The 25125-nt window shown below is 43.1% G+C and overlaps 1 protein-coding gene across 2 annotated transcripts in view; it reads right to left on the bottom strand.

Moving 5' to 3' along the window:
* LOC122543175 (phytanoyl-CoA hydroxylase-interacting protein-like) overlaps positions 1–25125 on the bottom strand; it is a 52451-nt gene that overhangs the window by 14932 nt on the left and 12394 nt on the right. Inside the window, exons 2-3 of one of the 2 annotated variants that reach the window (XM_043681596.1) lie at positions 16473–16557; positions 1087–1254 (exon numbers count right to left, since the gene is read on the bottom strand). In XM_043681596.1, coding sequence (XP_043537531.1) covers positions 1087–1251 — 165 coding nt within the window. In that variant the 5' untranslated portion in view covers positions 1252–1254; positions 16473–16557. The remainder of the gene's footprint in view (positions 1–1086; positions 1255–16472; positions 16558–25125) is intronic. The other variant, XM_043681597.1, reaches the window with a different exon arrangement.

Raw genomic sequence — 25125 nt, 5'->3', positions numbered from 1 at the left:
GTACTCCCTCACTTGCTGTGTCCAGCTGTCACCATTTCTATCCTCTCTTTCTCTTTCTCCCTGTCTCATTCTGCCTCTTTATTTGTGTGTGTCTCTGTCTCCTTGTCTCTATATTGTCATTGCCTGTCTGTTTCTCTCAGTCTCTAACTCTGTTTATCTCTTTTTTTTCTTATTTTGTCTGTGTCTTTCTGCACCCTCCTCCCCCTCTCTCTCCCTGTTTCTGTTTCTGTCATTCCTTCTTTCTGTGTCTCTGTCTCTCTCTTTTTGTTCTCTCTGTGACACTCAGCCTCTTTTTTTTCTGTCTCAATCTTTGTGTATGTCTCTCTCTCTCTCTCTCTCTCTCACTTCCAAGGAAATAATTATGTCCCACTGAAGTCCTTTCTGGTTTTAGCTGCTATTTTGGTCATATATGGAAATAAAGTTTCAATCAGAATGTTTTCCTTGCTTCAGTCAGAGATGGTTGTTGCAATCTTTTAGCTGCCTTCTCATCAATACACTGTTCCTGCTGCAGCCATCTGGGTCAGCTAGAATCAATATCTTTATTCTTTTCGGATGTTGCTTTTGGTTACCTTGTGTTTCATTAGTAGGCACAGTTCCTGTTTGCTTATTGCTGTTGCTGACGAGGGGAAAGCATCATGTTTAACTTAGCTCAGAAGAGTTGTCACAAGATCATAAGATGGATGTGAATGAGAAAAGTCATTCAGTTCTGTTATGATCAGAGCTCAGAATTTAATTAGACTTTACGAACAGCCTGAGAGCTGTGCCCATTTAGATAGATGCTTCCTCTCAATTTGTTATATTCAGGTTAACACAAATAGTTGAGTTTATTTTCACTTAAGATAATTACACAGAATTCAAAGAAGCAGTTCCAAGCTTTCCAATTTCCAGCTTTCCACTATCAGCTTCTGTGTATTATCTGAAATAAACTCAAGTATTAGTGTTAGCCTTAGGATGCAAGAGTCTATCAGATGATTTCTAGAGCAAGAGCTTTATCAAACCTAAATCGAAAGTTAAATGAATAAACAGTCTGTAATCCACAGAAATGATCAGCAATTATTGTAAACTGCCAGCCTGGAATAAGCTTACCCTGTGCTTGAATTTGTTGGAATCCTTGTTTTCTTTCTTGTTGAGGTCAACAAAGTAATGTGTGATTCGCTCCCTGTCTTTCACATCAGTGTCCCAGCAGATCTTAAACGAATCGCAGGTAATGTTAGTGATTTTGATGTTGTGGGGTGTTGACAGCAGCTCCATTTTCTGTTGGGGAAGAAGGAAAGGACAGCATTTCTTAGACAACAAGGAGCACGTTTCATTGCTTTGTGGCTACTTTATCCTCAGTACTGCTTCAGAGAAGTGCGAATTCTCTCAAAACTGAACAGCTACAACTTGCATTTAGGAGCACCTTTGGCATAGTAAAACATCTCCAAGGCACTTTATTGGATCACTACAAGAAATAGTTGATGCTGAGCTGCGTAGGAATGATGAAAAGCTGACTCAAAAGGAGCTTTTATGGAACGTTTTAAAGGAGGAGAGACTGAGAGGTGTATGGAGGAAATTGCAGAATGTAGTGTGCAAGGAACTGTAGGTATAAGCCCCAAAGGTGGATCTAAATCCAGAACGTTCAAAAGGCTAGAATTAAAAGATGCACAGAATCTTGGAAGGGTTGTGGGGCTGTTGGAGGTTACAGATACTGGGATGGATGAGACTGTAGAGAGAATTAAAAACATTTTAAAATGGTGACGATGCCAAACCAGGAGGTGAAGTTGTCAGCGAATGTGGCTGAATGTCTGAATTGTAGTCAGTGCAAGTTCGGATACAGGCAGCGGGGCTTTGAATGGGTTGCATTTGTTGGAAGGTGAAAAATGGGAGGCTGACTGGGGCATGTCAGAACAGTCAAGTCTAGAGGTGACAAAGGGATGGTTGAAGGTTTCAGCAGCGATAAGCTGAGTCAAGTGTAGAATTGATCACAGTTATAGATGGGAAAAAGTTCTGGTCATGGAAAGGTTATGCTTCCAGAAACTCATCTTGGAATTAAAACTTGCCCGAGGCCCGACAAGTTCCTGTGAGTGGAGTCAGTCCACTAATTAAGTTGGATATTTCATAGCCACACATTGAACAGTCTTTATGCACAAATTGTTCATTGCAGAAAAAACAGTGCATTCTGCAACCTGTTGAATATCCTTTCATGGTGATTGACAAAAGAAGTAACAGTGACCGAAGAAAAGACATTTTCTCGTAATGAGTGGTTCGGATTTGGAAACGGTGCCTGGGAATGTGGTGGAAGCAGGTTCAAAGAAGGCTTTCGAGAAAGGATTGAATCATTACTTAAAGCAGAAACACCTGCAGAGCTAAGGAGAACAGGTCAGTGAGTGGGGTTAGCTGGGTTGATCTTGCAGCGAGCCAACTTGAACATGTGTGCCTTCTGTTAGAACATAGAACAGTACAGCACAGGAACAGGCCCTTCGGCCCACGATGTTGTGCCGAACATGATGCCAAACTAATCCCTTCTGCCTGCCCTTGGTCCACATCCCTTCATTCCTTGCTTATTCACATGCTTGTCTAAAAGCCCTTAAAACCCCTTTATCGTGTCTGCCTCCACCTCTACCCCAGCAGTATTTTCCAGGCACCCACCACCCTCCGTGTAAAAAAACTTGCCCCTCACATTTCCTTTGGACTTTCCTCTCTTATCTTAAATGCATGTCCTCTAGTAATAGACATTTCAACTCTGAAAAAGGTTCTGACTGTCCAGGTTCTGAAAAAGGTTATACCTCTCATAATGTCATATACTTCTATCGGGTCTCCTCTCAGCCTCTGCCACGTCAGAGAAAACAATCCTAGTTTGTCCAGCCTCTCTTTTTAACTTATTCCCTTGAATTCGAGTAGCATTCTGATAAACCTCTTCTGCACCTTCTCCAAAGCCTCCACAACCTTCCTATAGCGTGGTGACTGGAATTGAATGCAATATCTAAGTGTGGCATAACCAAAACTTTGTGAAGCTGCAACATCTCTTTGGACTCTTGTACTCAATGCCCTGACCAATAAAGGCAAGCATTCTATACATTTCTTTACCACCCTGTGTACTTGTGTGGACCTTTCCAGAGGGCTATGGATTAGGATTCCAAGATCATCAATGCTGTTAAGGGTCCTGCCATTAACTATATACTTTCCCTTAACATTTGATCTCCCAAAGTGCAACACCTCACGCTTGCCTGGATTAAACTCCATATTCTGTAAACATTCAATGAAATTATCCATCTGTTCCTTCAGCCCTTGGGCATTCTCTTTCTGCCATGCGCTTACAAGGTTATGACCCCATTGAAGTAAGGGGAAAAGTCCTGCAAACATCATCCCAATGTGGTACTTGCATGATCCCAGTTGCAAGGAAAGGGTTAGTCAAGAGCATATCATGTCTCAGACTAACTTCAAGACTTGGTTTGCAACATCGCTATTAATGTTCCCAAGACTGTCATATAGATAGCCTTTGTTGAGTACGGAAGTACGATTCAATGTTAAAAGTATTGATCACTGAACATTTGGAAGTATGAATAACCCTTGGCTGGTTTGAATGTAAAGTCATTGAGGAAACAAATTAAAGATTAGCAGTTCCGAACCATCTGTTAAGTGTTATGGAGTTGTATTCACTAAATGTGGGTTCAGAAATGACACATTCTCAAGGGCAGTTAGAGATGGACAGTAAATGCTGGCCTAGCCTGCAATGCCCACATCCCATGAATAGATACAAAATTAATCTTGCGAAAAAATTGTCTGTTTATAAATAATTATACTGGCCTCCTTAGCCCAAAAGAAACTGAGTTAACTGGCAAGGAAAGCATAGAGTCATAGAGATATACAGCTTGGAAACAGACACTTCAGTCCAACCCGTCCATGTCAACCAGAATATCCTAACCTACTGTAGTCTCATTTGCCAGCACTTGGCCCATGTCCTCCTAAACTCTTCCTATTCATGTCTGCATCCAGATGCCTTTTAAATGCTGTAATTGTACCAGTCTTCAGCACTTTCTCTGGCAGCTCATTCCATGCCAACACCACTCTCTGTATGAAAGTATTGCCCCTTAGGTTCCTTTTATAACTTTCCCCTCTCACCCTAAACCTATGCCCATCTAGTTCTGGACTCCCCCACCCAGGGAAAAGACCTTGTCTATTTATCCTATCCATGCCCCACAAGATTTTATAAACCTCTATAAGGTCACCCCTCAGCCTCCGATGCTCCAGGGAAAACAGCCCCAGCCTATTCAGCTTCTTGCTGAAGCTCAAATCATCCAACCCTGGCAACATCCTTTCAAGTTTCACAACATCATTCCGATAGGAAGGAGACCAGAATTGCACACAATATTCCAAAAGTGGCCAAGAAATGCATGTTGAATTATATTCTCATTATTTGGCATTGTGATTTCACCTTATTGCTGTGCCTGTTAGAGAGAAATGGGAGAAAAAAATGGACAAAAAGGGACAGTTTGTCATGAGTGTCAAAATTGATAATGTTCTGATTGGTTTTCAATACTGAACTCAAGGTGGTATTCTACTTGAATCAGTGTGGCTGTAAGTACCATTTTTATGTTTAGACGTTACAACATGTGACGCGTAAGATGACAAAGCCTCCATCTCCCATTAATATTAAGAGGATTTGGACATAGGGTTACCAAGTTTGAAAGGTTTTCCACCTCATCCACTTCTGTGCCTTTTTCACTGATGTCAAAGCTTCTTGGGTACAAAACTGTTTAAATTCACAAAAAGCAGAGGGGCAAGTGGGAAAGTTGTATTGTGTTTTTTTGGAAAAGGATTGTTTCTCAACTATTGGATTCCTTAAGAACGTAAGTAAAAACTGGGATAGATCATTCAAACCTGCTGCACCATTCAGAAACGGTTATGATTAATTTCCTGCCTCAATTCCACTTTGCTGCCCACTCCACATCTCCCTTGATTTCCTAAGAAATGAAAATGCTTCAAACTCAGATTTAAGTGTACTCCACAATGCAGCATCGAACACCCTCATATTAGAATGTGATTTTGCTCTTTGGATACTGAATTCCTTTGAATTAAATATTGAATCAGGAAACCAGGTTTTGGGAAGTCGTTGGGTAATTGGATTAAAACATGTTTAAAGACGTATCAACTCGGAAAGGGGCTGGGTGTACTTGAATGGTGTAGCAAGCTCTGTGTGTAGAAATAAAGAAGCTCCTTCACAAATAGGCTCAGTCATGCTCAGCACCTCACACTGAAGTAATTTACCCTTGTCTCAAACCAAAATGGCCACCCTCTCCTCTTGAGGCTGGCATGTGCTCTTGATTACACCATGATTTATCCTTGTGATCAATGTTCTAACCATGTCCCAGGATCAATATGGCTCTTGAAACATTGAGATCAGTATTTTTAGACTTTAAAAGCGAGCAGGCACCTGCAGTGCGTACAAACAAGGAGCAGGAGTGGGCCATTCAGCCCCTCAAGCCTGCTCCACCATTTAAGATAATTATGGCTGTTCTATGTGTAACCACACATGCACATCTCCACCTACTGCTGTTTCAATTTTTATTCCTCCACTTACATGGTTAATGCTTAACATGTCAGGCAAATAACTTCAGCCATTAGCATTACAGTCAATTCCAGCAATGTTTATGCTCTCAAATTAAGTGCTCTTGCTATTTCAGGCGATATGGTTTGCACTAGTGGTAAACATTGATGATATATCCTTGATACCTTTGCTTAACAATAATCAAATATCTCAGCCTTGGTAAAACTAGTCACTCTCTTCTACCGACAGTCTTATAGGAAAGAGATTTAAAGTGTTTTCTGTTAACTGATTTCACTCTAGAGAGGTCTATCTCTAATTTTCAGATGATAGCCCTTGATCTTGAATCCTACACCAAAAGAAATAATTGCTGCCCACCCCATTGAATTCCCTGAATATCTGAATGAGAGAAACTCTCAACCTGTGACACTGAAAGGAACACAGGCCTCGAGTCATCCATGGCCGAATGAATGACAGAACAGGCTCAAATGTTCTATTCCTGTTTCTATTCCTTGTGTCCTTATGTATCCTAGCCATTTACAAAGTACTCTAATTTACAGATATTGGATCCAAGATGCCAGAAAATTTACGAAGGATATCGGCTAAATGCAGGAAAATGGGAATAGTTTAGTTTGGGAAACTTGATCGGCAAGCATGAGTTAGACCAAAGAGTCTATTTCCTTGCTGTATGACTCGATGACCCCACATTTGCCCAAACAGCCCACTCAGTCGTTTCATCCATCAGGTTCCTTTGCAATGGATCTGTAGCAATGACTGATGGGTGGGTAAATGGAGGCTGAACATGTAAGGGTTGGCGTGAGTTTGGACATGGATGGAAAGACAATGAAGGACAGAGTGATGGAGAACAGAGAACACGAGGTAGACTGCGAGAGTTAATCTGTGTATTCATGTTATCATGTACCTGCAGTGTCTGTGACCTCTTGATGTATTTTTAATACAAGAAAATGTTGCATCATTAGTGCTTGGAAAAGTGAAATATTTAATTTCTTGTTGCTATGGTAACAGTGCTCTTCCAAAAGGAAATGTGCTGATCATGAAGATATTTTTTCACCATGATCCGCACCAAGATGGTAATTCAGCCCCTCTTGTTAAGGGCATTTGTGACCTCTTCTCCTTCCCATCCTAACAGTGAATCTATTCCTATTTCTATTCAATTTTATCAAGGTCTGCAGCCCCCTGATTGCTTCTTATCGAGGACGAATTGTTTGAGTATTTTAAATAGCCTTCAACACTCAGACACAATCCTTTTGTGTGCCTTGAACAGTAATTAGCAGCTTCTCTCTCAATGACTGTCTCAATGTACATTTATAAGTGTTTAATGTGTACATAGTTTTCTCTCTCTCTCTCTCTCTGTCTCTCTTTGAGTATATATTTGGTAGGCTATTCTATAAAAATAGAAGCTCTGGATTTTAAATTAAGGACATGGAGCATCATTAAAAATGCTGATTGTCTTTTGCCTCAATATCAATTTATTAAGTAATCCCTTTGTTCTGTACGCTCACTTACTGGTTTGCTTTCTAAGCATGGGGTGAGAACCATTTTGCCCCAAGTTAGTACGTTAGTGCCATTCACAGGGCTAGGTATTCTCACCTTGCAGAGATGGTGGGGGTCATATATTTCAGCTGTTGCAGATCTATATAAATCATTATTTTGTCTCTGAGGTAAGGCCTACAGCATCTACATTGTCTCAATTGCACTTGAATGAATCAATTATTACTGTGCCCTAAATCTAAAGTGTTATATAGTAAACCCAAAGTGATTATGTTCCTAAGATTGGTTACATCAATACACTCTCTCTGGAAGGAAGAATGGCATCAATCCCTTCATACTGTTGGCTGTGCTGGTGGGTTCAAATATCAGCGGAAATGTGAAACAATGAGCAAAGGGAACCGTTGGGACTTTCTACTTTAAGTGGATTCGAATTGTGGGATGATAGACTATGGTACAGACAGTACAAGTGTTATAACGATGCCATTCAGGGACACAGTGAAGCAGACACAAGAAACTGTGCACTTGGGGATGATGGGAAGAGCTGATTAAGTAAGAGGTATGGTGGGTAGTTGGGATTGGTGGATGTAGGGAGAAGGTGGGACTAAAGGGTATGTTGAGAAGGAGGGTAAGTGGGATTGAGGAGAAGATGGCTAAAAGGGATTAAAGAACATTGAAGAATATGGGTAGGTGGGGTTGGGGGATTTAGGGAGAAAGTGGGATTGAGGATACAGGGAGGTAGGGATTGAGGGGTGTGGGTGGCGAGTGAGGATTTTGGTAGATGGGAATGATTGTGATGGAGGGAAAGTGGGTAATGGGGATCAGCAATTAAGAGAAAGGGGAGTGCATAGGGGGTGAGTGAATGTGATTTGGGATAGGGTGAGTGAGCAGATTTGGGGATGGGGAGGGAGGGTGAATGTGTGGGAGTTGGGATAGAGAGAAAAGGTGATGGAGATTGAGGCTGTCAAATAAAGATATGATTAGTTCCTTTCATTTTACAACATTGTTGGCAAATGTGAAACTTTGTTTTACTTTCTTTTTGGATGTGGAATGTAAGTTCCTTGGGGAGTTCACAATCCAATTGGACATTGGCAGATTTAGTTCAAATTCAGGAAAGGCGATTTTGATGTGCCAGGTACATAATTTCCTGCACCCATAAAACAATGCAGTTCAAAAACATGGAATGAAAAAAATTTTTATGCTAATGGCAAATTTATATTCAAATACATTTTGCAAGTAAATGAAAGTGTTTTAATAAATGACATCCACACTATAATAATGATGGATGCAGCTGATTAAAATGAAGAAGGTTCTGGAATGTGTGCCACTGCAGGGTTATGGGAGCTGACAGCTGGAATAGTTAGTGTCATTTTATCATCAATTCCTCACATTATACAAATGTTAAAAGCTAGCATTACAGATTTAATTGCAACCTCTTCATTATCAGGCTGTTAACTCTTAACCATCCCGCTCTGTGCTTGTCAGAAGAATGTAATTTCCTTATCTCACTGAGACTGCTAAAAGACCACATGATGACAGACCATAACTCACCTATTCAATACAGTGGGACTCGAGAGTCCTGTTTAACTCAGATAAACATCACTTTCAGGCTGTGCAGCACTCGCTCAGAGCTGCACTGGAGCATCATCCTTGATTTTTGTGCTCAAAGCCTGGAGTGGGGCTCGAACCAAGAAACCCTTGATCCAGGTAATAATAATGCTGCGGCATGCTTGCAGGCCTATACTGTCTTCACTTGATCTCATTCACTTTCTCGAAGGGATGGCCAGGGAGTGATTAGGAGCTCGAAGCTCTGCTCTTCCCATGCCAATTGCAGATAACTTCTGCCAAGTCTCAGAGTATTGGATATTGGGCCAATCCAGGATCAAACCAATCCTGTTCTGCATGATTCAGTATCCCACCAGGAATTGTATAATTTTACAACTGGGCTGTAAAACAAGCGGTTTCGTTTAAGCAGCAAGTGCTGTCTGTGAGGTTGAATTTCACAATCTAATATGCATAGATCTTTCTTGCGCTATTCTCTCAACATGAAAATAGGGAAGAAGATGCAGAGAAACTATTATCATGTAGGCAGTTGCTGTGAATTGGATTAAAAGACATGCATAAATACTTGAGAGAAAAAATTGCCTGCAACAGAGAACTGGCTCAGGAGTGGGTCTAATTAAACAGATGTTTCAAAGAATCGGTAGACTTATATGGTGTTGTTTCCTCTTGTCTCAGATTCCTTTGTTCTCGTTTCTGATCCCAGGTTAGTTATGACTGTGAAATACTGAGATTGCAGCTTGCACTGTTGTGATGAACAGGGGAATGAGCCATTGGAGGTGCAGTGAACTGCCTTCTTGGCCGTCCTCAAACCGCAGCCACGGCCACCTGGAAGAACAAGGAGCAGCAGATACGTAGGAACATCTCCTGTATGTTCTTCTGCAAGCCACACACTGTCCTGAAGTGGAACTATATCAATCATCCTTTTCTGTTGCTGGATCAAAGCCCTGATACTCCCTCCTTAATGGCAGTGTGTGCATGTCCATCTTACTCATGAACTGTATCAGTTCAAGATGGCAGCTCATCACCTCCTTCTCAAAGGGCAGTTCGGGATGGGCAATCAGTGTTGGGCTTACCAGTGATGCTCACGTCCCAAGGACAAGTTAAAAAACAACAGAAATGATGTGTTTTACATTGGACCTTGTGACTTTTCCATCTCTGAGGTGAGGCAGATTTATATCTCTCTTGTTCCCTCCAGTTCTGCATTGAAGGCATCGAACAGAACCAGGCTGTTCAGCCCAATGACTCCATGCTGGTGTTTCTGCTGTTTCTGAGCTGTCCGTATAATCTCTTTATCTCTGACCTAGCAGCATATTCTTCTCTTCATTGCTGTCCTTGTGCTTACCCAGCTTCCGCCAATATTGACTTTAAATGCTATTGACTTGAGCCACTTCATCTCGGAGCGAGTTGTGTATTCTCACCACTCTCTGAGCAAAGTCATTTGTCCTGAATTCCTGATCAGTTTTATGAACAAGTACCTTGTTTTTATGTAGTTCTGATCTCCCAACATGGAAACATCTTCTCCATGTTTACCCAATCAAACTTTTCATAATCTTAAAGACTGCTATTAAGTCACTTTTCAGCCATCACATTTCCAGAGAAAAGTGCTCAAAAGGACTGTCAATTCTATCTGGATGAATGGGTTCAGATGGAGCTGAATGGAATTTTCTTCCCCAGTCTCCTTCTTGTGCTCCCTTCCCGAAACAACAGATGCACAGTTGCTGAATAGGCCCTGTATAAGAGACTGGTTAGACCTCAAGTGAAGTATTGCATACATTTCAGTGTGCCACTTAATAAGAAAGATGTGACTGCATTGACAGAGTGCAGAACTGATCTTGAAGAATGGTTCCAGGAATGAGGAACTTTGTTATGAGGATAGGATGATGAACTTGGCACTGTTCTTCTCGGAGAGATGAAGGCTAAGGGGAGATTTCATAGAGGTTTTGAAATCATGAACTGGCTGGAAAGAGTGGATAGGAAGAAACGATACCTGAGAACAGGACATTAGATTTAAAGTGATTTGCAACAGGAGCAAATGTGATATGAGCAAAAACACAGTGAGTAAGGTATGGAATGCACTGCCTGGAAGTATGTTGGCGGCAGTTTCAAATGAGGCATTGGAAGATTATTAAGATCTAAATTCCATACAGGGGTATGGAGGAATGCAGGAGATTGGTGCTCTGTCATGGTATTCAGTTAACAAGCCAGTGCAGACACCTTGGGCTGAATGGCCTCCTTCCCCACTCTAAGACTTAAGTGTTTCTGCCTTGAGTCTGATCTCTGAGGCTTGAAGAATTTAACCATGTCCCTCCAATCTGTGGTGCTGAATTAAGGCAAGTATTTTATCTCCAGAAACTTTCCGTGCCATTATGCAATGTTTACCTCACCGCTTTGAAGTCCATAGTCTGACAGAGTGACCCTGTTGCAGTTGTGTTACACACAGTGAAGCAGTGTTAATGGGGATGGTGATAGAGCCCACCGCAGTCATCCCTCAGTGATTGGGGAAGTGGTGAGGGGGTTGGGGGGGGCGGTGGCAGGGGTGAGGTGGGGGGACCTTCAATAGGAATCTCTGGTCCGTTACTTCAGACTGAGCAAATCTTTGTAAAAACTGGGTCAGCTTGAGGTGGAGTATGTGGCCAAGTTTGCACACCTCACTTTAGGATTCAAGTCTAAACTTTAAAGGTAGAGCAGGTAAGAAGGTATTAAAGAACTCTCCTGCCACAGAAAACAGTTTCCAACAGCTATTTTGTTGAAACCCTTCATAATTCAATCTTTCTTTGATGTATCCTACTCAAAGACAAACGACCCTGACTTGGAGTCCAGAGTATGCTAACGGAGTGGCGAATTGCACTTAGACATGCCATTTTCTGTATCCGTTGCTCCCAAGGCAGTCTCCTCGACATGGAGGTGACAGGACAAACGTCAAAACAAGGTCAAAGTGAGGACTGCAGATGCTGGAGATCAGAGTCGAGAGTATAGTGCTGGAAAAGCACAGCAGGTCAGGCAGCATCCGAGGAGCAGGAAAATCGACGTTTCAGGCAAAAACCCTTCATCAGGAATGAGGCTGGGAGCCTCAGGGATTGGAAAGTTGGAACTGGGAGAAGGTGGGGGGAGGGGAAATGAGGAAACTGGTGAAGTCCACGTTGATGCCATGGAGTTGGAGGGTCCCGAGGCGGAAGATGAGTCGATCTTCCTCCAGGCGTCGGGTGGTAAGGGAGTGGCGATGGAGGAGGCCCAGGACCTGCATGTCTGGGAGGGGGAGTTAAAGTGTTCAGCCACGGGGCGGTGGGGTTGGTTGGTTGCTCCGGAGATACTCTGAAGTGCTGTGCAAGCAGGTCTCCTGTCACCCCCATGTCGAGGAGACTGCCTTGGGAGCAACGGATACAGAAAATGGCATGTCTAAGTACAAGTCACCACTCCGTTAGCATACTCTGGACTCTAAGTCAGGGTCATTTGTCTTTGAGCAGGATACATCAGCGAAAGATTGAATTATGAAGGGTTTCAACAAAATAGCTGTTGGAAACTGTTTTCTGTGGCAGGAGAGTTGGTAACCAGGGAAAACGGATGTAAGACAATTGGCAAAAAAATCTAGAATTCAAATCTAGAATTTTTTTTACACTGTACACTTTCTGGTCACTTTGAAAGGGTGATGGAACAGATTTGTTTGGAGCATTCAAATGATTATATACCTGGAAAGGTTTTGCAGAGCTATGAGGGAAGAGCAGTGAAACAGGACTAATTGGATAGCTCTTTCAAAGAGATAACACACGTATGATGGGCCAAATGGCCTCCTTTGAGCTACATGATTAAATAATACTTAGGACTCATCATCCCCAATCAACCTATTTGTAACTAATGATGAGATTCTAGTCTGTCACTGCTCGCATTCTGACTTGACTCCAAAATCAATATAGACCCCTGTGGAGTTTGCCAGGATAGGTACATTGTCTGAGTATTTCTCATCTCAGAGGATCAGTGTTGCATGAAATAATAAAGAATTGCCCAGAGAGAGCATTCTTGGGGAACGTTTTCTCCTGCATTTCAGTCTATAGTCTGCTTCCAGGAATTTAATGCAGATAATGATGAATCAGATTGAGCAAACCAGCTGGCTTCCAGTGCAGAGCAAATAGTTTGTAGGTGAATTGCATTGATACTGCCAGATTGTTGTAAAAACCCGCCTGATTCACTCAAGTGCTTCAGGGGAGGAAATCTGTCATTCGTAACCCGGTCTGGTCTGCCTGTGACTCCAGACTCATAGTAATGCGGATGACTGTTGGCTTCTCTCTATAGTGATCTGGCAAGCCATGCAGTTATCGAACTGCTACAGAATGAAGCTCTGTGAGTGTACCTACATCATGTAGTCTGCACTGGGTCAAGAAAGTGGCTTGCTACCATCTTCATTGAAGGGTGAGCAGTAAATACTGGCCTTGTGAGTGGTTCTTATATTCCCAAGACAATTAAAAGAATAACACTTGTACTGAGAGAAGCATACGGTCCATTGTATGTCTGGCTCTCTGTAAGAACTATCTGCTCAGTCTCATTCCCTGAAAACCCCAAAAGCTCCCACAACCTGAAATCAAGGAAAATGGATACAACACATCATAGGTAATATAGAACCTGGATAATACTGAAAGAAAGGTAGGTTGCTGAAGCAGGGTGTCCACTGTTTGCTGTAGCTCTGCAACTGGGCAGCTCTTGCAGAACCACCCCAAATGTGATAATAACCAGTTTAAGACAATTGATTAAGCTCATAACGTGACTCACTTACACTTGGTATAAGTGGCCAACATTCATAGAAAGTGACCTGTACTCTGCAACTACAGGGATAAGAGCAGCCCATGATCCTTTTTGTTTTGAATTGCCCAGAGCTTGGGGAGCCTATGGTTCTCTCTTGCTTTCACCACAGCTAGTCAGAGTTCACTTGCCAACCAATCGGTTCCGTTTATACTCATATCGTAAATTGTTGTGATCACTTGAAATTTGGCATTCTTGTGTGATTCCTGACAAAAGTCTTTGACAATATTTTTCTCTTTTCACCGATTTATTAAAAAATTATCAAAGGCAGTCCCCCACGGGGTTGAAATGTGCGTGGTGCTCTCATGATCAGACATGCTTTTAATGATACTTTGGGTAAAATTGAAGCTTTGGTAGCTTGTGTTTGTCCAACACTGACAAATCAATGAACCCATAGAGCTGAGATTCACAAGTCGCAGTGAGACTATTTTGAAAAATTCTGTTTGGAGTTGGTTTTGCTAATATTGGTCCTGTGATGCCACATTAGATGGTGATTACCAGAGTGGTATCACAGCTGCAAGGCAACTCTGTGGGATTTAATCATTGGCCTGGTTCCAGTACTGGAAGGCAGTCACTGGTACAGTGGCCTCATTCACTCAACGCTTTAATAGCTCCCAGGAACAAGGGAAAGTGACTCAGGCAAAAGCTAATCATTTACTTCTGAAAGGACTGATTGCATCCAGGGGGAATCCCGTTGTGTTGGGGCACGTGTGAGTGGGACCTGTGGATGTCATTGCTTGGAGTAGTGGAGTTTGTAGACAGGATGTCACTGTTGCTCAGCTGACAAAAGTGTTCAGTGCACAAAAGAATTGATAAGTGTAAAACATCATTCTCTCAAAAGGCAGATTTGTATTGACGAGAGTAATAGTGAAAGTGAAGTATGATAAATATTCAAGTCATCAATGGATGTTCAATTGTCAATAGATATGGAGAGATATGGGATGATGGAGTTGAAATAGAAGATCAGCCAATATCTATTGAATATCATGGTTTTGAAGGACCCAACAGCCTCTTCCTCCTATTTCCCATGTTCTTAAGGGACATAGAAGCTGAAGGGGAAGGTAGTTCTAATGAACATTGGTTCAGACTGAACCGGAGCACCACAGTTCAGGAAGGATGTGAAATGTTTTGAGAGGATGCGCAAGAGATTTGTGAGACTGGTTGCAGGGATGAAGGCCTTTGGTTATGAGGATGTTGTGAGAGATGCTGGAGCTGTTCTCCTTGAGGAGGTGGAGAGACTGTCAGGCTGTCGCAAGACAGATCAAGCATTTTCCATCTGAAGTTGGAAGTTGGACTTCCAAAGCCAAGAGCTGGTCGAGGTGGTCTGAAGTATCTATAATTAAAAATCCTGTTACCTCCCATTGCCCACGCTTGTTAGGGAAGATAGGAAAACAAATTCTTTCAAAGAGCTGGTGCAGACAGGATAAGCCAAATAGCCCCCTTCTGCACTGCATTATTTGCCATCCTCCCAACGTCTTGCAGAAGGATGATTTGTGTTGGATGTGTGTGGAATTGAGATTAAAGCCATCAACAGCCAGCAAGCTGTCCTTCACAGGATAGCTGCAATTACACACCTGCCCTGACACACACACACACACCCCTTGCCTGTGAAAAAATGCATAAACTTAAATAATCGACGAGGCAATGTCATTTTTTTTAAACGTTCACACACATTTGGAGATGCCAATCATTTTCCATTAAATACATTTACTCCTGAACACCCACCTGCACATGACTCACTGCAGTGAGTTTCTTCAAAATAAAAGAACAATTCATCCAGACTAATAGCAAAATGGATCTGGTTTAAATGTTTCAGTAAAATGTGCAATATTAACAAGAGGCGTTGTGTAGACACTGATCTATGCTGCCCTTTGAAGCTGTGAACTAGTTTGCTACATGACATACAAGATCACCTGGACTGGAGCTGACCATTTCAAAATTGCAGAGTCAAGACAAACAGAACACTATTTCTTAGAGTTCTGAGCTCTCTGTTAGTGACTGTACTTCTACCGGTATAAACATGCACTCTTTGACAAACTCTGAATTGTACAATTATCCTCCAGACATTGGCCGCGCCCCTTCTGACTTCTGTAACCGTCTCTCACCTTGCAATTACCTTCTGAGGTTTCTGCATCCCTCCACTTCGAGACACTTGCTCTCCTCTGACTTCCACTGTATCTTCATTGGCACACATGCCTACAACTGCCTGGGCCCCAAGCTCTGGTCTTCCATCTCTAAATCTCTCTGCCTTGCTCTCCTCCTTTAAGACACTCCTTTAGAAGCATTGGTTGCCTGTTCTAATGTGCCTTTATGCGACTTAGTGTCAAATATACATGAGAACAAGAAATCAGGGCAGGAATAGTCCATTCAGCCATTTGAGCCTGCTCTCCCCTGCATGCCAGGGCAGGCAGTGGCAAAGTGATAATGTCACCGGACTCATAATCCAAGGAACCTGGCTAATTAACTGGGTTCATGGGTTCAAATCACACCATGGTTGACGGTGAAATTTGAATTTAATTGAAAATAAATCCAGAATAAAAGGCTATCCTAATGGTGACCTTTGTCATATAAATTCATCTATTTTCTTCTAGGGAAGGAAATCTGGCAATCTTACCTGGTCTGGCCCTCATCTGACTCCAGACCCACCGCGATGTGGCTGACTCTGAGCAATTAGGGCGGGGTAATAAATGCTGGCCTAGTTGGTGACGCCCACATAGAAAGAATGAATAAAACATATGTTCATGACTGAACTCTCTGTCAATTCCACCTTCCCTCTCCTATTTGCTCAGAAATCCATCCGTTTCAAGTGTGCTCAACATCTGACCATCTGTTTCAAAGATTCACAGTATACTGTGTGAAGGAGTCTATCCTGATCCTGAGTGACCGAACATTTTGTGCGATCTCATATGCTAGCCTCTGCCATGAAACTTCCCAGGATACTTGAGCATATTAACAGCCAATTGGAAGGATATACTTGTAAAGGAAATATACTGTGCTATAAAAACACGAATTTACTCCACGGGAGATGTGCCCTGCCACTTCACTTTTCTGACATGCACACAACGTAACAAATAAATTTTCTAACCTGGAGAACTGAATTGCAGTTTCTATTCCTGCAGGTCAACAGAAGGAGGAGGATGTTGCTGCTTTCCAGGGGTGGATAGTTGTCCCTGTCAGCCACAGCAGAGAGAGAGAGAGAGAGAGAGACAGCAAGTGAGATGTGTTCAGTATTCGAGTCATGCATGGATCTGTACAAGACCACGCTGTCATCGCTGTTCAGGCATGCTGCACTTGCCAGCATGCAGCTGCAGGGCATCAATCCACAGGTTCTGACTCACCAGCCAATCTGCCAGGATCTGGCGAAAGGAGCAGCAGAGTGTATGATAGGAAGTCTTTCCCACCACTCTGAGCACAGGCTCTTCATGGTGAACTTGAGAATAAGTCAGCAGAAAGCATATGAAGACAAATACATGCAGAACATTGATGGAATCAGGATGAGGGTGGCCATTTGGCTCTTCCTGCTAGCTCATTGAAGAAAATATCCAATTAGCTACACTCTTGCCTACAAGCTCCGGGCACCCCCCCCCCTACCCACCAACCTCCACCTCATCCAACCAACTCTTTTCTCCTAAGCCCTTCAGAATAGTATTTTTCTAAGTGAGATTGTCTTTTGAACCAGAGGAAGCAGCTGAAGATTTCCAGTTGTTTGGAGGGCTCTCACAAACCCACTGCACATTTCAAAACCTTTCTGCCTCTTTACTCACAATTAACACACAATCAGAGCCCCTCTTGCTTTTAAATCTTGAAATCTTTCCCAAGTTCTGCCAGCCTCCAGGAACAATGGGGGAGCTTCAGATTTACATGGGAGTGCATAGATTAATTCAGAGAAGCAAGTCAGTGTGGATTGTGGAAAACAAAGAGTCCCTTTTTTGCTACCTTTTTCTCATTCTGACTTGGAACGGTCGCGCTTTTGGAAATTAGGAAATCAGTGCCCCTAATCTGCTATACAGCGTATTAAATGACACATCAGAACCCTGTGATGATGCACAAATCTTTGTTGAGTGTTCTGTGTCCACAAGACTGCATAGATGTACTCATTCTGGAGAAGATGCAGACAAGAGGATTCCAGAAATGAGGGATGGTCCACAGATGTGAACAGGCTGGAATCACAGCAGTTACTTCGCGCACTGCATGCTCCCACACTCTAATACTAACCCCATAATTTGTTTTAATGATACTTATTGATAAATGTAAGGCAAGACACTAGGGAGAGTTCCCCTGCTCTTTTATGATATAATGCAATCAAGCCTAGAGGTGTTGTATCTACTAGTGAGGGCAAACAGGGTTGTCAAATTTAACATTTCAACAAACAATGCCATATTATGACAGTGCAGTGCTCCCTCAGTAGTACACTTGAGTATCACCCTAGGTCATGTGCACAGTTCTGAGGAATGGCCACTGGACCAGAAACGTTATCTCTGATTTTTCTGCACAAGTGCTGCCAGAGGTGCGAAGCTTTCCCAGTAGTTTCTGGTTTTGTTTCTGATTTCCAGCGCCTGCAGTCATTTTGGTTTTTGTTTATGTGCACAACTGTTCATTTCAGTGCGGTTTGAACCCACAATCTCATGACTCTTGAGACAAGCATACTGTCAACTGAGCTGCAGCTGATAACTGACACGGGCAAAACCAAAAAGAGAAAGCAGTTTGACCCGTCCGAGATTCCGTCTTTCAGGTGAGATATTAACCCAAGGACCCCTCTGCCAATGTAAAAGACCTCATGGCACTGTTTAAAAGAAGAACAGGGGTTTGCAGGGCAGAGGGGTTATCCCAGTGACCCAGTCAATATTAACCCACCATCAAAATCATTGAAAATAGATAGTCTGGTCAGTATTGCGTTGCTGTTTGTGGGAGCTTGCTGTGTGCAAATTGGCTGCTGTGTTTCGTACATTACAACAGCAGATATTTTAAAACGACACTGCAAAGTGCTTCAGGCCATAGAGGCAGTGGAATGTGTCTTAGAAAGGAAAAGCTCTTTCTTGCCTTCTCTGTCTGGATGATCACATTAACAAAGGCACTCTCGGCCAGTCAATCTCTCATTCAGACGTAGCCAGGAACCATCCATCATCTTTCTGCACCCCAGAGACCTGACACAAACAGACAATCAGATCAATGTCTTTGAACCACAGGCACATCATTCATTCACATAGTTCTGACTTGGCCAGTTCCCTGGCTCAGGCAGTAGATAGTGTTGATGTTTCACTATTGCTGCTTGCCAACACGAAGCCAGTTCTTCATCCATATTTCCTAACCACTTGTCGCCTTTCTATTTTAACTTCCCCTTTGTGCCACGCTGTATAAGAAGCCAACTGGTTTACTGCCAGGGCCGTGTCCAACCAGCTACTGGATTGATGCTGTCTGATCATTCACATTCTCTTTCTGAGCACTTCTTCTGTTGAGCTCTTTCTTGTTGACGACTCCATCAGCCAGGGAATCAGTGCCCACTGACGTTAATTACAGCTTCCCAATTGCTCCCAATTCCTTTCCCCCGTCCTTGTCACAAAGAGTGCTGTTGAGTAGCAATGCCCTAGACAATTCCAGAATTACATAGCAGAGGTGACTGTGGCTCCCATCAATGTCAATGGACAGAACTGCCTAACTCTCCAGTGCTAAAGAATCTCAAACTACAACAGTGGGTTCCTGCAGCCTTTACAGAAAAATGATCACACGTTGAATACAGATATAAGCAGATATTTAACAGCCTCCTGGAGTCAACATCAAGTTCAATCATTTTAGATCTTAGCCTTTGCCCTTATTCTGTTTCATGTCTTTTTGCTAGTATGCGTTTTTGTCTCAGTTCTCTTTTTCAGTCAAACAGGAGCTATCTTGCCATTCTCACATCTTCTAGATGCAACTTTTATTTCTTTACCAGTCCCACTACCACTTTCTTTGGCCTTGTACCATGACCTGTCACCATGTAATCTCTTCTCTGTCCACCCTATCACCTGCTCAAAACCCTTTCTAACTTTTCCCAATGCGAGGTCACAGACTTAACTCTCATTAACTTTGTTTCTCTCTTTCTCTCTCTCTCTCTCTCTCTCTGTTTCTTTCTATGGCCTCAGTTGCTTCTTCTAAGAGCTGCTATGGTTTTGAAGAGTCCATGTACAAAACGTGAGGTTGCTTTTTTTCTCTGTTCGATCAGTGTTCCTTCAGCAGTTTCAGAATTCCTGTTTGCTGTTTTCCCTTTCTCAAGACAGAGAGAGTGTGACTGCAAGTACAGCATGGAAACAGACCCTTTTGGTCCAGCTCGTCCATGCCGACCCAGATATCCCAACCCAATCTAGTCCCACCTGCCAACACCCGGCCCATATCCCTCCAAACCCTTCCTATTCATATACCCATCCAGATGCCTCTTAAATGTTGCAGTTATACCAGCCTCCACCACTTCATCTGGCAGCTCATTCCAGACACATACCACCCTCTGTGTGAAACAGCTGCTCCTTAGGTTGCTTTTATATGTTTCCCCTCTCATCCTAAACCTATGCCCCTCTAGTTCTGGACTCCCCGACCCCAGGGAAAAGACTTTGTCGATTTATCCTATCCATGCTCCTCATGATTTTATAAACCTCTGTAAGGTCACCCCTCAGTCTCCGACGTTCCAGGAAAACAGCCCCAGCCTATTCAGCCTCTCCCTGTAGCTCAAATCCTCCAATCCTGGCAACATCCTTGTAAATCTTTTCTGAACCCTTTCAAATTTCACAACATCTTTCCGATAGGAAGGAGACCAGAATTACATGCAATATTCCAAAAGTAGCATTACCAATGTGCTGTACAGCCGCAACATGACCTCCCAACTCCTGTACTCAATACTCTGACCGATAAAGGAAAGCATACCAAACGCTTTCTTCACTATCCTATCTACCTGCGACTCCACTTTCAAGGAGCTCTGAACCTGCACTCCAAGGTCTCTTTGTTCAGCAACACTCCATAGCACCTTACCATTAAGTGTATAAGTCCTGCTAAGATTTGCTTTCCCAAAATGCAGCACCTCACATTTTATCCATTTACCTTCTCTCTGCCCATAAACTGGAGCTTTTGGATCCCACCCTGCTTTCCCAAAGACCTGAACCCAATAAAGGGCTTTGCCTGACAGAAGTTAAGTGAGAAATAGGAAGTCAGTAATGGGAGTTGTTGAAGTGCATTTTGTAGATGGCACATATTGCTGCCACAGTTTGCTGGTGCCGGAGGAAGTGAATATTTAAGATTGTGGGTCGGGTGATGATCAAGTGAGCTGTTTTGTCCCGGTTGGTGTGAAACTACTTGAGTGCTTGTGGAACTGCATTCATCCAGGCAAATGCTCATGCTGTCGGCTTGTCAATGGTGACAGGCTTTGGGCGTCAGCACGTAAGTTAAACGCTGCAAAGATCTCAGCTTCTGACCTGCCACCCTATTTATATGGCTGCTCCATGGTGACTCCCAGAAATATTGATAATGGGAGATTTGACAATAATAATACCACCAAATGTTATGGGAAGATAAATGCTGTCTTTTGGACACGTGAACAGGTGGTGCTAATTGACACTTCTCAGACCAGGACACCTACTCGCAGAGCATTTCAGAGAACTTCTCCGGGACACCAGCACCAACCAACCCCACTGCCCCGTGGCTGGACACTTCAACTCCCCTTCCCATTACACCAAGGATATGTGGGTCCTGGGCCTCCTCCATCGCCACTCCCTAACCACCTCATCTTCCTCCTCAGGACCCTCCAACTCCATGGCATCAATGTGGATTTCACCAGTTTCCTCATTTCCCCTCCTCCCACCCTTATCCCAGATCCAACCTTCAACCTGTGCTACCTGTCCATCTTCCTTTCCACCTATTCCCCCCCCCTCCCATTTATCTCACCATCCCCACGGCTCACAAGCCTCATTCCTGAAGAAGGGCTTTTGCCCGAAAGGTTGATTTTCCTGCTCCTCGGATGCTGCCTGACCTGCTGTACTTTTCCAGCACCACACTCTCAACTTAAACCACCACCTGCTGAGAGTGTGAGACATTGGCAACTTTTATCAAATTCAATAATGATCCCTAATTCAGGAATTGCTTATCACACCAGAATAAAAGCAAGATTTGCCAAAATCATCTTTCAGTCAGAAAGACAGCTTATTGACCCATTATTGGTGTTTTCTCCACATCAGGGAAATCTACTCTGAGCCCACCTCTTTCTTTGCCCACTTTCAAATTTTCTTCTTGTGTCTATCTAATTCCCACCTCACTGCTGTGATAAACTCTGCGTTTTTGTGTTAAGTGCATTCTCATAATCCTTTGTGTCGTTTTTAATCTCTTAAAATGGGTTCGAGGAAGTCAGCACAATATCTATTCGTTGTGTGAAAAACTCTTCTCATTTTCTTTTCTTGCACCCTCCAATAATCCTGAATATTCGTCCTTTGCACTGACATCCTGATTTCCTCTTGTAGCTTTTCTAAGTCTCAGCTGTGTTCTTTCCCTCTCTAAATCCCTAATTCCTGTCATCTCATACTCAATATTCATTCCGTTTGTAGTGACTGTAATGAGGTCAGCCAGAGGGACCTCCTAGAATATGAATTCCTCAATTGGGTTTGTTAATCTGGTCCAATTAGGGAGCCATAACAAAGAGATAAGAACAGGAGTGTCAATATCCTGTTCACTCTGAGAGCTGACTCTGAGGAAGCTGGATCAGTGTGAAGGACTCTCCACGTGATGGGATACCAGCCTCTGTGGAAGTATTTCACCATTGTAAACTCCAAATTATCTGTCTTCCTGCTGTTAGTCTCTAAGCTCTAACCACGTCCCATCTGTGCACAGCAAGGAAGAGCAATGGAGGTGGGAATCAGAAAGCAATTTGAAGGGCTGGAGGGAGAATCTTCTCCCCGCTTAATCATGAAGAGAGGGGATTGCATTGAGAACAATTAAAGAGGGAGTAAGTTGCATTTGGTATGAAACGTTATTCATTTATTAAAAATGAAGATGCATTCAATCTGAATGAAAAGGTTTTAGAAAAGCTGTCAGATGAATTGAACAATCACATCAGCAGTGATTCCACAGACACAGAAGATGATAACAGTTCTTACGCAGTCTAACTCTGATGGGCAGGTCACCACACAAACCCATAGGATGAGTAGATACGACATTGCCTCCAGGGCACGAATTTTAAACAAGGACTTTTGTCGTGAAACGAGGCTGGTCATGCGGAAGCTGTTTTCTTTGATGAAATGGCAGATTTCAAGGAAAGAGAACATCGAAATAGAATCTTCTTTCCTTGAACAACAACAAGCCCATCAGATGTAAACTGGCTTTCCCAATGCAGAGGAAAACAGCTGTTAATTAAACTTACATATTCTATTACTATGAACAAGTGACAATGCCAGTCTTTTGACAAAATTTGTCTTTATGTTGGGCTTAAATTTGGGCTTGTTTTAACTAATGGGCAGCTTTATGTGTTCTTTTTTCGACAGTAAGAAGCTTTGATTTTGGAGGGGTGGGGTTCGAGGGCGGAGGTGCGGGAAGTGGATGAGATGCACTGGAGGCCACTATCAACCACGTGGGAGGGGAAATTGGTTTAACCCTGAGGGTCAGCATGCCTCAGGCGAAGGGAGAGGCTGAGAAGGTGTAACTTTCATGGTAACCTCAGCCAGTTCTGGAATTGAACCCATAATGTTGAGTCTACTCTGCATTGAAAACCCACCAGTCAACTGAGCTAACTCCAGTAATGAGTCACTGACTACATATCTCCAACAAATGCAGATGACCCAGAAAGTACACTTTATTTGAAATGTCCAGCTCACGAGCCAACTGGATACACTGAATGTCCTAGGACCTGCAGTATCAATCCATCGAATTGTTCCAACAAGGGAAAATTCAAGGACAGTTGGCGATGTGTGGGTCAGTAGGTTACAGTCCAGCCTAAGTCAGGTGTTTCCAAGTTCATGTCCCACTCTAGGGATAACATATAATCTAAATTGATATACCCAATGTGTGGAATTGAGGGAGCACTGCACTGTCAGAGGGTCAGCACTGAGGGAGTGCTGCATTGTCAGAGGGTCAGTACTGAAGGAGTGCCACACTGACAGGGTAACCGTCCTGAGAGAGTACTGCATTGTCAGAGGGTCAGAACTGAAGGAGTGCCACACTGACAAGGGGTCAGTCCTGAGAGAGTGCTGCATTGTCAGAGGGTCAGTACAGAAGGAGTGCCACACTGACATGGGGTCAGTCCTGAGAGAGTGCTGCATTGTCAGAGGGTCAGTACTGAAGGAGTGCCACACTGACAATGGGTCAGTCCTGAGAGAGTGCTGCACTGTCAGACGGTCAGTGCTGAGGGAATGCCCCTCTGTCGGAGGGTCAGTACTGAGGGAGTGCTGTGCTGTCAGAGGATCAGTACTGAGTGAGTGTTGCATTGTCAGGATTCCTTCTTTTAAATGAGACATTAAGCCAATGCTTTTACAGCTGGATTGAAAAGATTTGTATGGCAGAGGAGATCTCCTCAGTATGTTGGCAGGTATTTCATCCTCATTCAGCCGTTTACAAGAGCTTGCTGTCTACAAACTGGCCTCATGTTTCTGGCATTACAACGTTGACTGAACTCCAAAACCCCTTCAGTGACTGTGCAACATTTTGGGAATGTTTTGGGGTTGTGAGAGATACTATATAAATCCAAGTCTTCTTTGTTTAACAAAGCAGAGTGTCACAGGGTGATAATCTGTAACCTTGTAACAGTGGTCATAATGTTCCAGTTTGTGGACAACCTGAAAAATATTTGAATGGAGATAAGAGATCTGCAGACTGAACAGCCTACCTTTGATTGTGTCTGTGTTATACTCATTGATAAAGACCCATGAAAACCACTAGCGAGTAGACAATATTCAGCCCTGGAGTACAGTGCCGATATTTTCTTAATAGTTTCTCCTTCTTATTGTCCAAAGATGATGTATGAGGAATTATTTTGCCACAGGAGGAACACAGAGAAGCAGGCAGCAAGGTGGGGGATGGTGGCACATGGCAACAAGAAGCTATGGGCTCCAGTTGGATATAACCCAATGTAATGAGAAAACAGTGTACGTTCAGGGAACTTCTATTCATCCCCCTAACCTCTAATTCAGTGATGACCCTTACGTCCACACTGGCTAAGGCTCCTCTATTTTTACTTTGCTATGGCTAAACCCCCTCTTGCAAACATCGTAATGTGATATGATCATTCATCTCACACTTGGGTGTCTCCTGATCATTCAGTGTTCCTATTCTGGTTGTTACATTCGCCAAGGTGAAAAGTGGCATTAAAAATAGAACTCGCCTTATCACATAATCTGTGTATCATCTCACAGCTAATGAGGTGGAGTTGCTGTTGCAGACAGAGAAATGAGCTGTCTTCGTTGGGTCCGGCTTGAGGAGAATTGAAGGTCTTGACACCAGAAGAGTTAAGACCATAAGACATAGAAACAGAAATTAGGCCATTCAGCCCATCAAATCTGCTCCGCCATTTAATCATGGCTGATACGTTTCTCAACCCTATTTTCCTGCTTTCTCTCCATAACCCTTGATCCCCTTGATACTAAAGAACCTATCCATCTCAGTCTTAAATATACTCAATGACCTAGCCTCAACAGCCTTCTGTGACAATGAATTCCATAGATTCACCACTCTCTGGCTAAAGACGTTTTTCTTTGTCTCAGTTCTAAAAAGTTTTTTCTTTACTCGAAGGCTGTGCC

This window comes from Chiloscyllium plagiosum, chromosome 42 (genome assembly GCF_004010195.1).
Source record: "Chiloscyllium plagiosum isolate BGI_BamShark_2017 chromosome 42, ASM401019v2, whole genome shotgun sequence".
In the NCBI taxonomy this organism is placed as follows: domain Eukaryota; kingdom Metazoa; phylum Chordata; class Chondrichthyes; order Orectolobiformes; family Hemiscylliidae; genus Chiloscyllium; species Chiloscyllium plagiosum.
The sequence above is the reverse complement of the archived record's forward strand: the minus strand, read 5'-3'. Positions and strand labels throughout refer to the sequence as shown.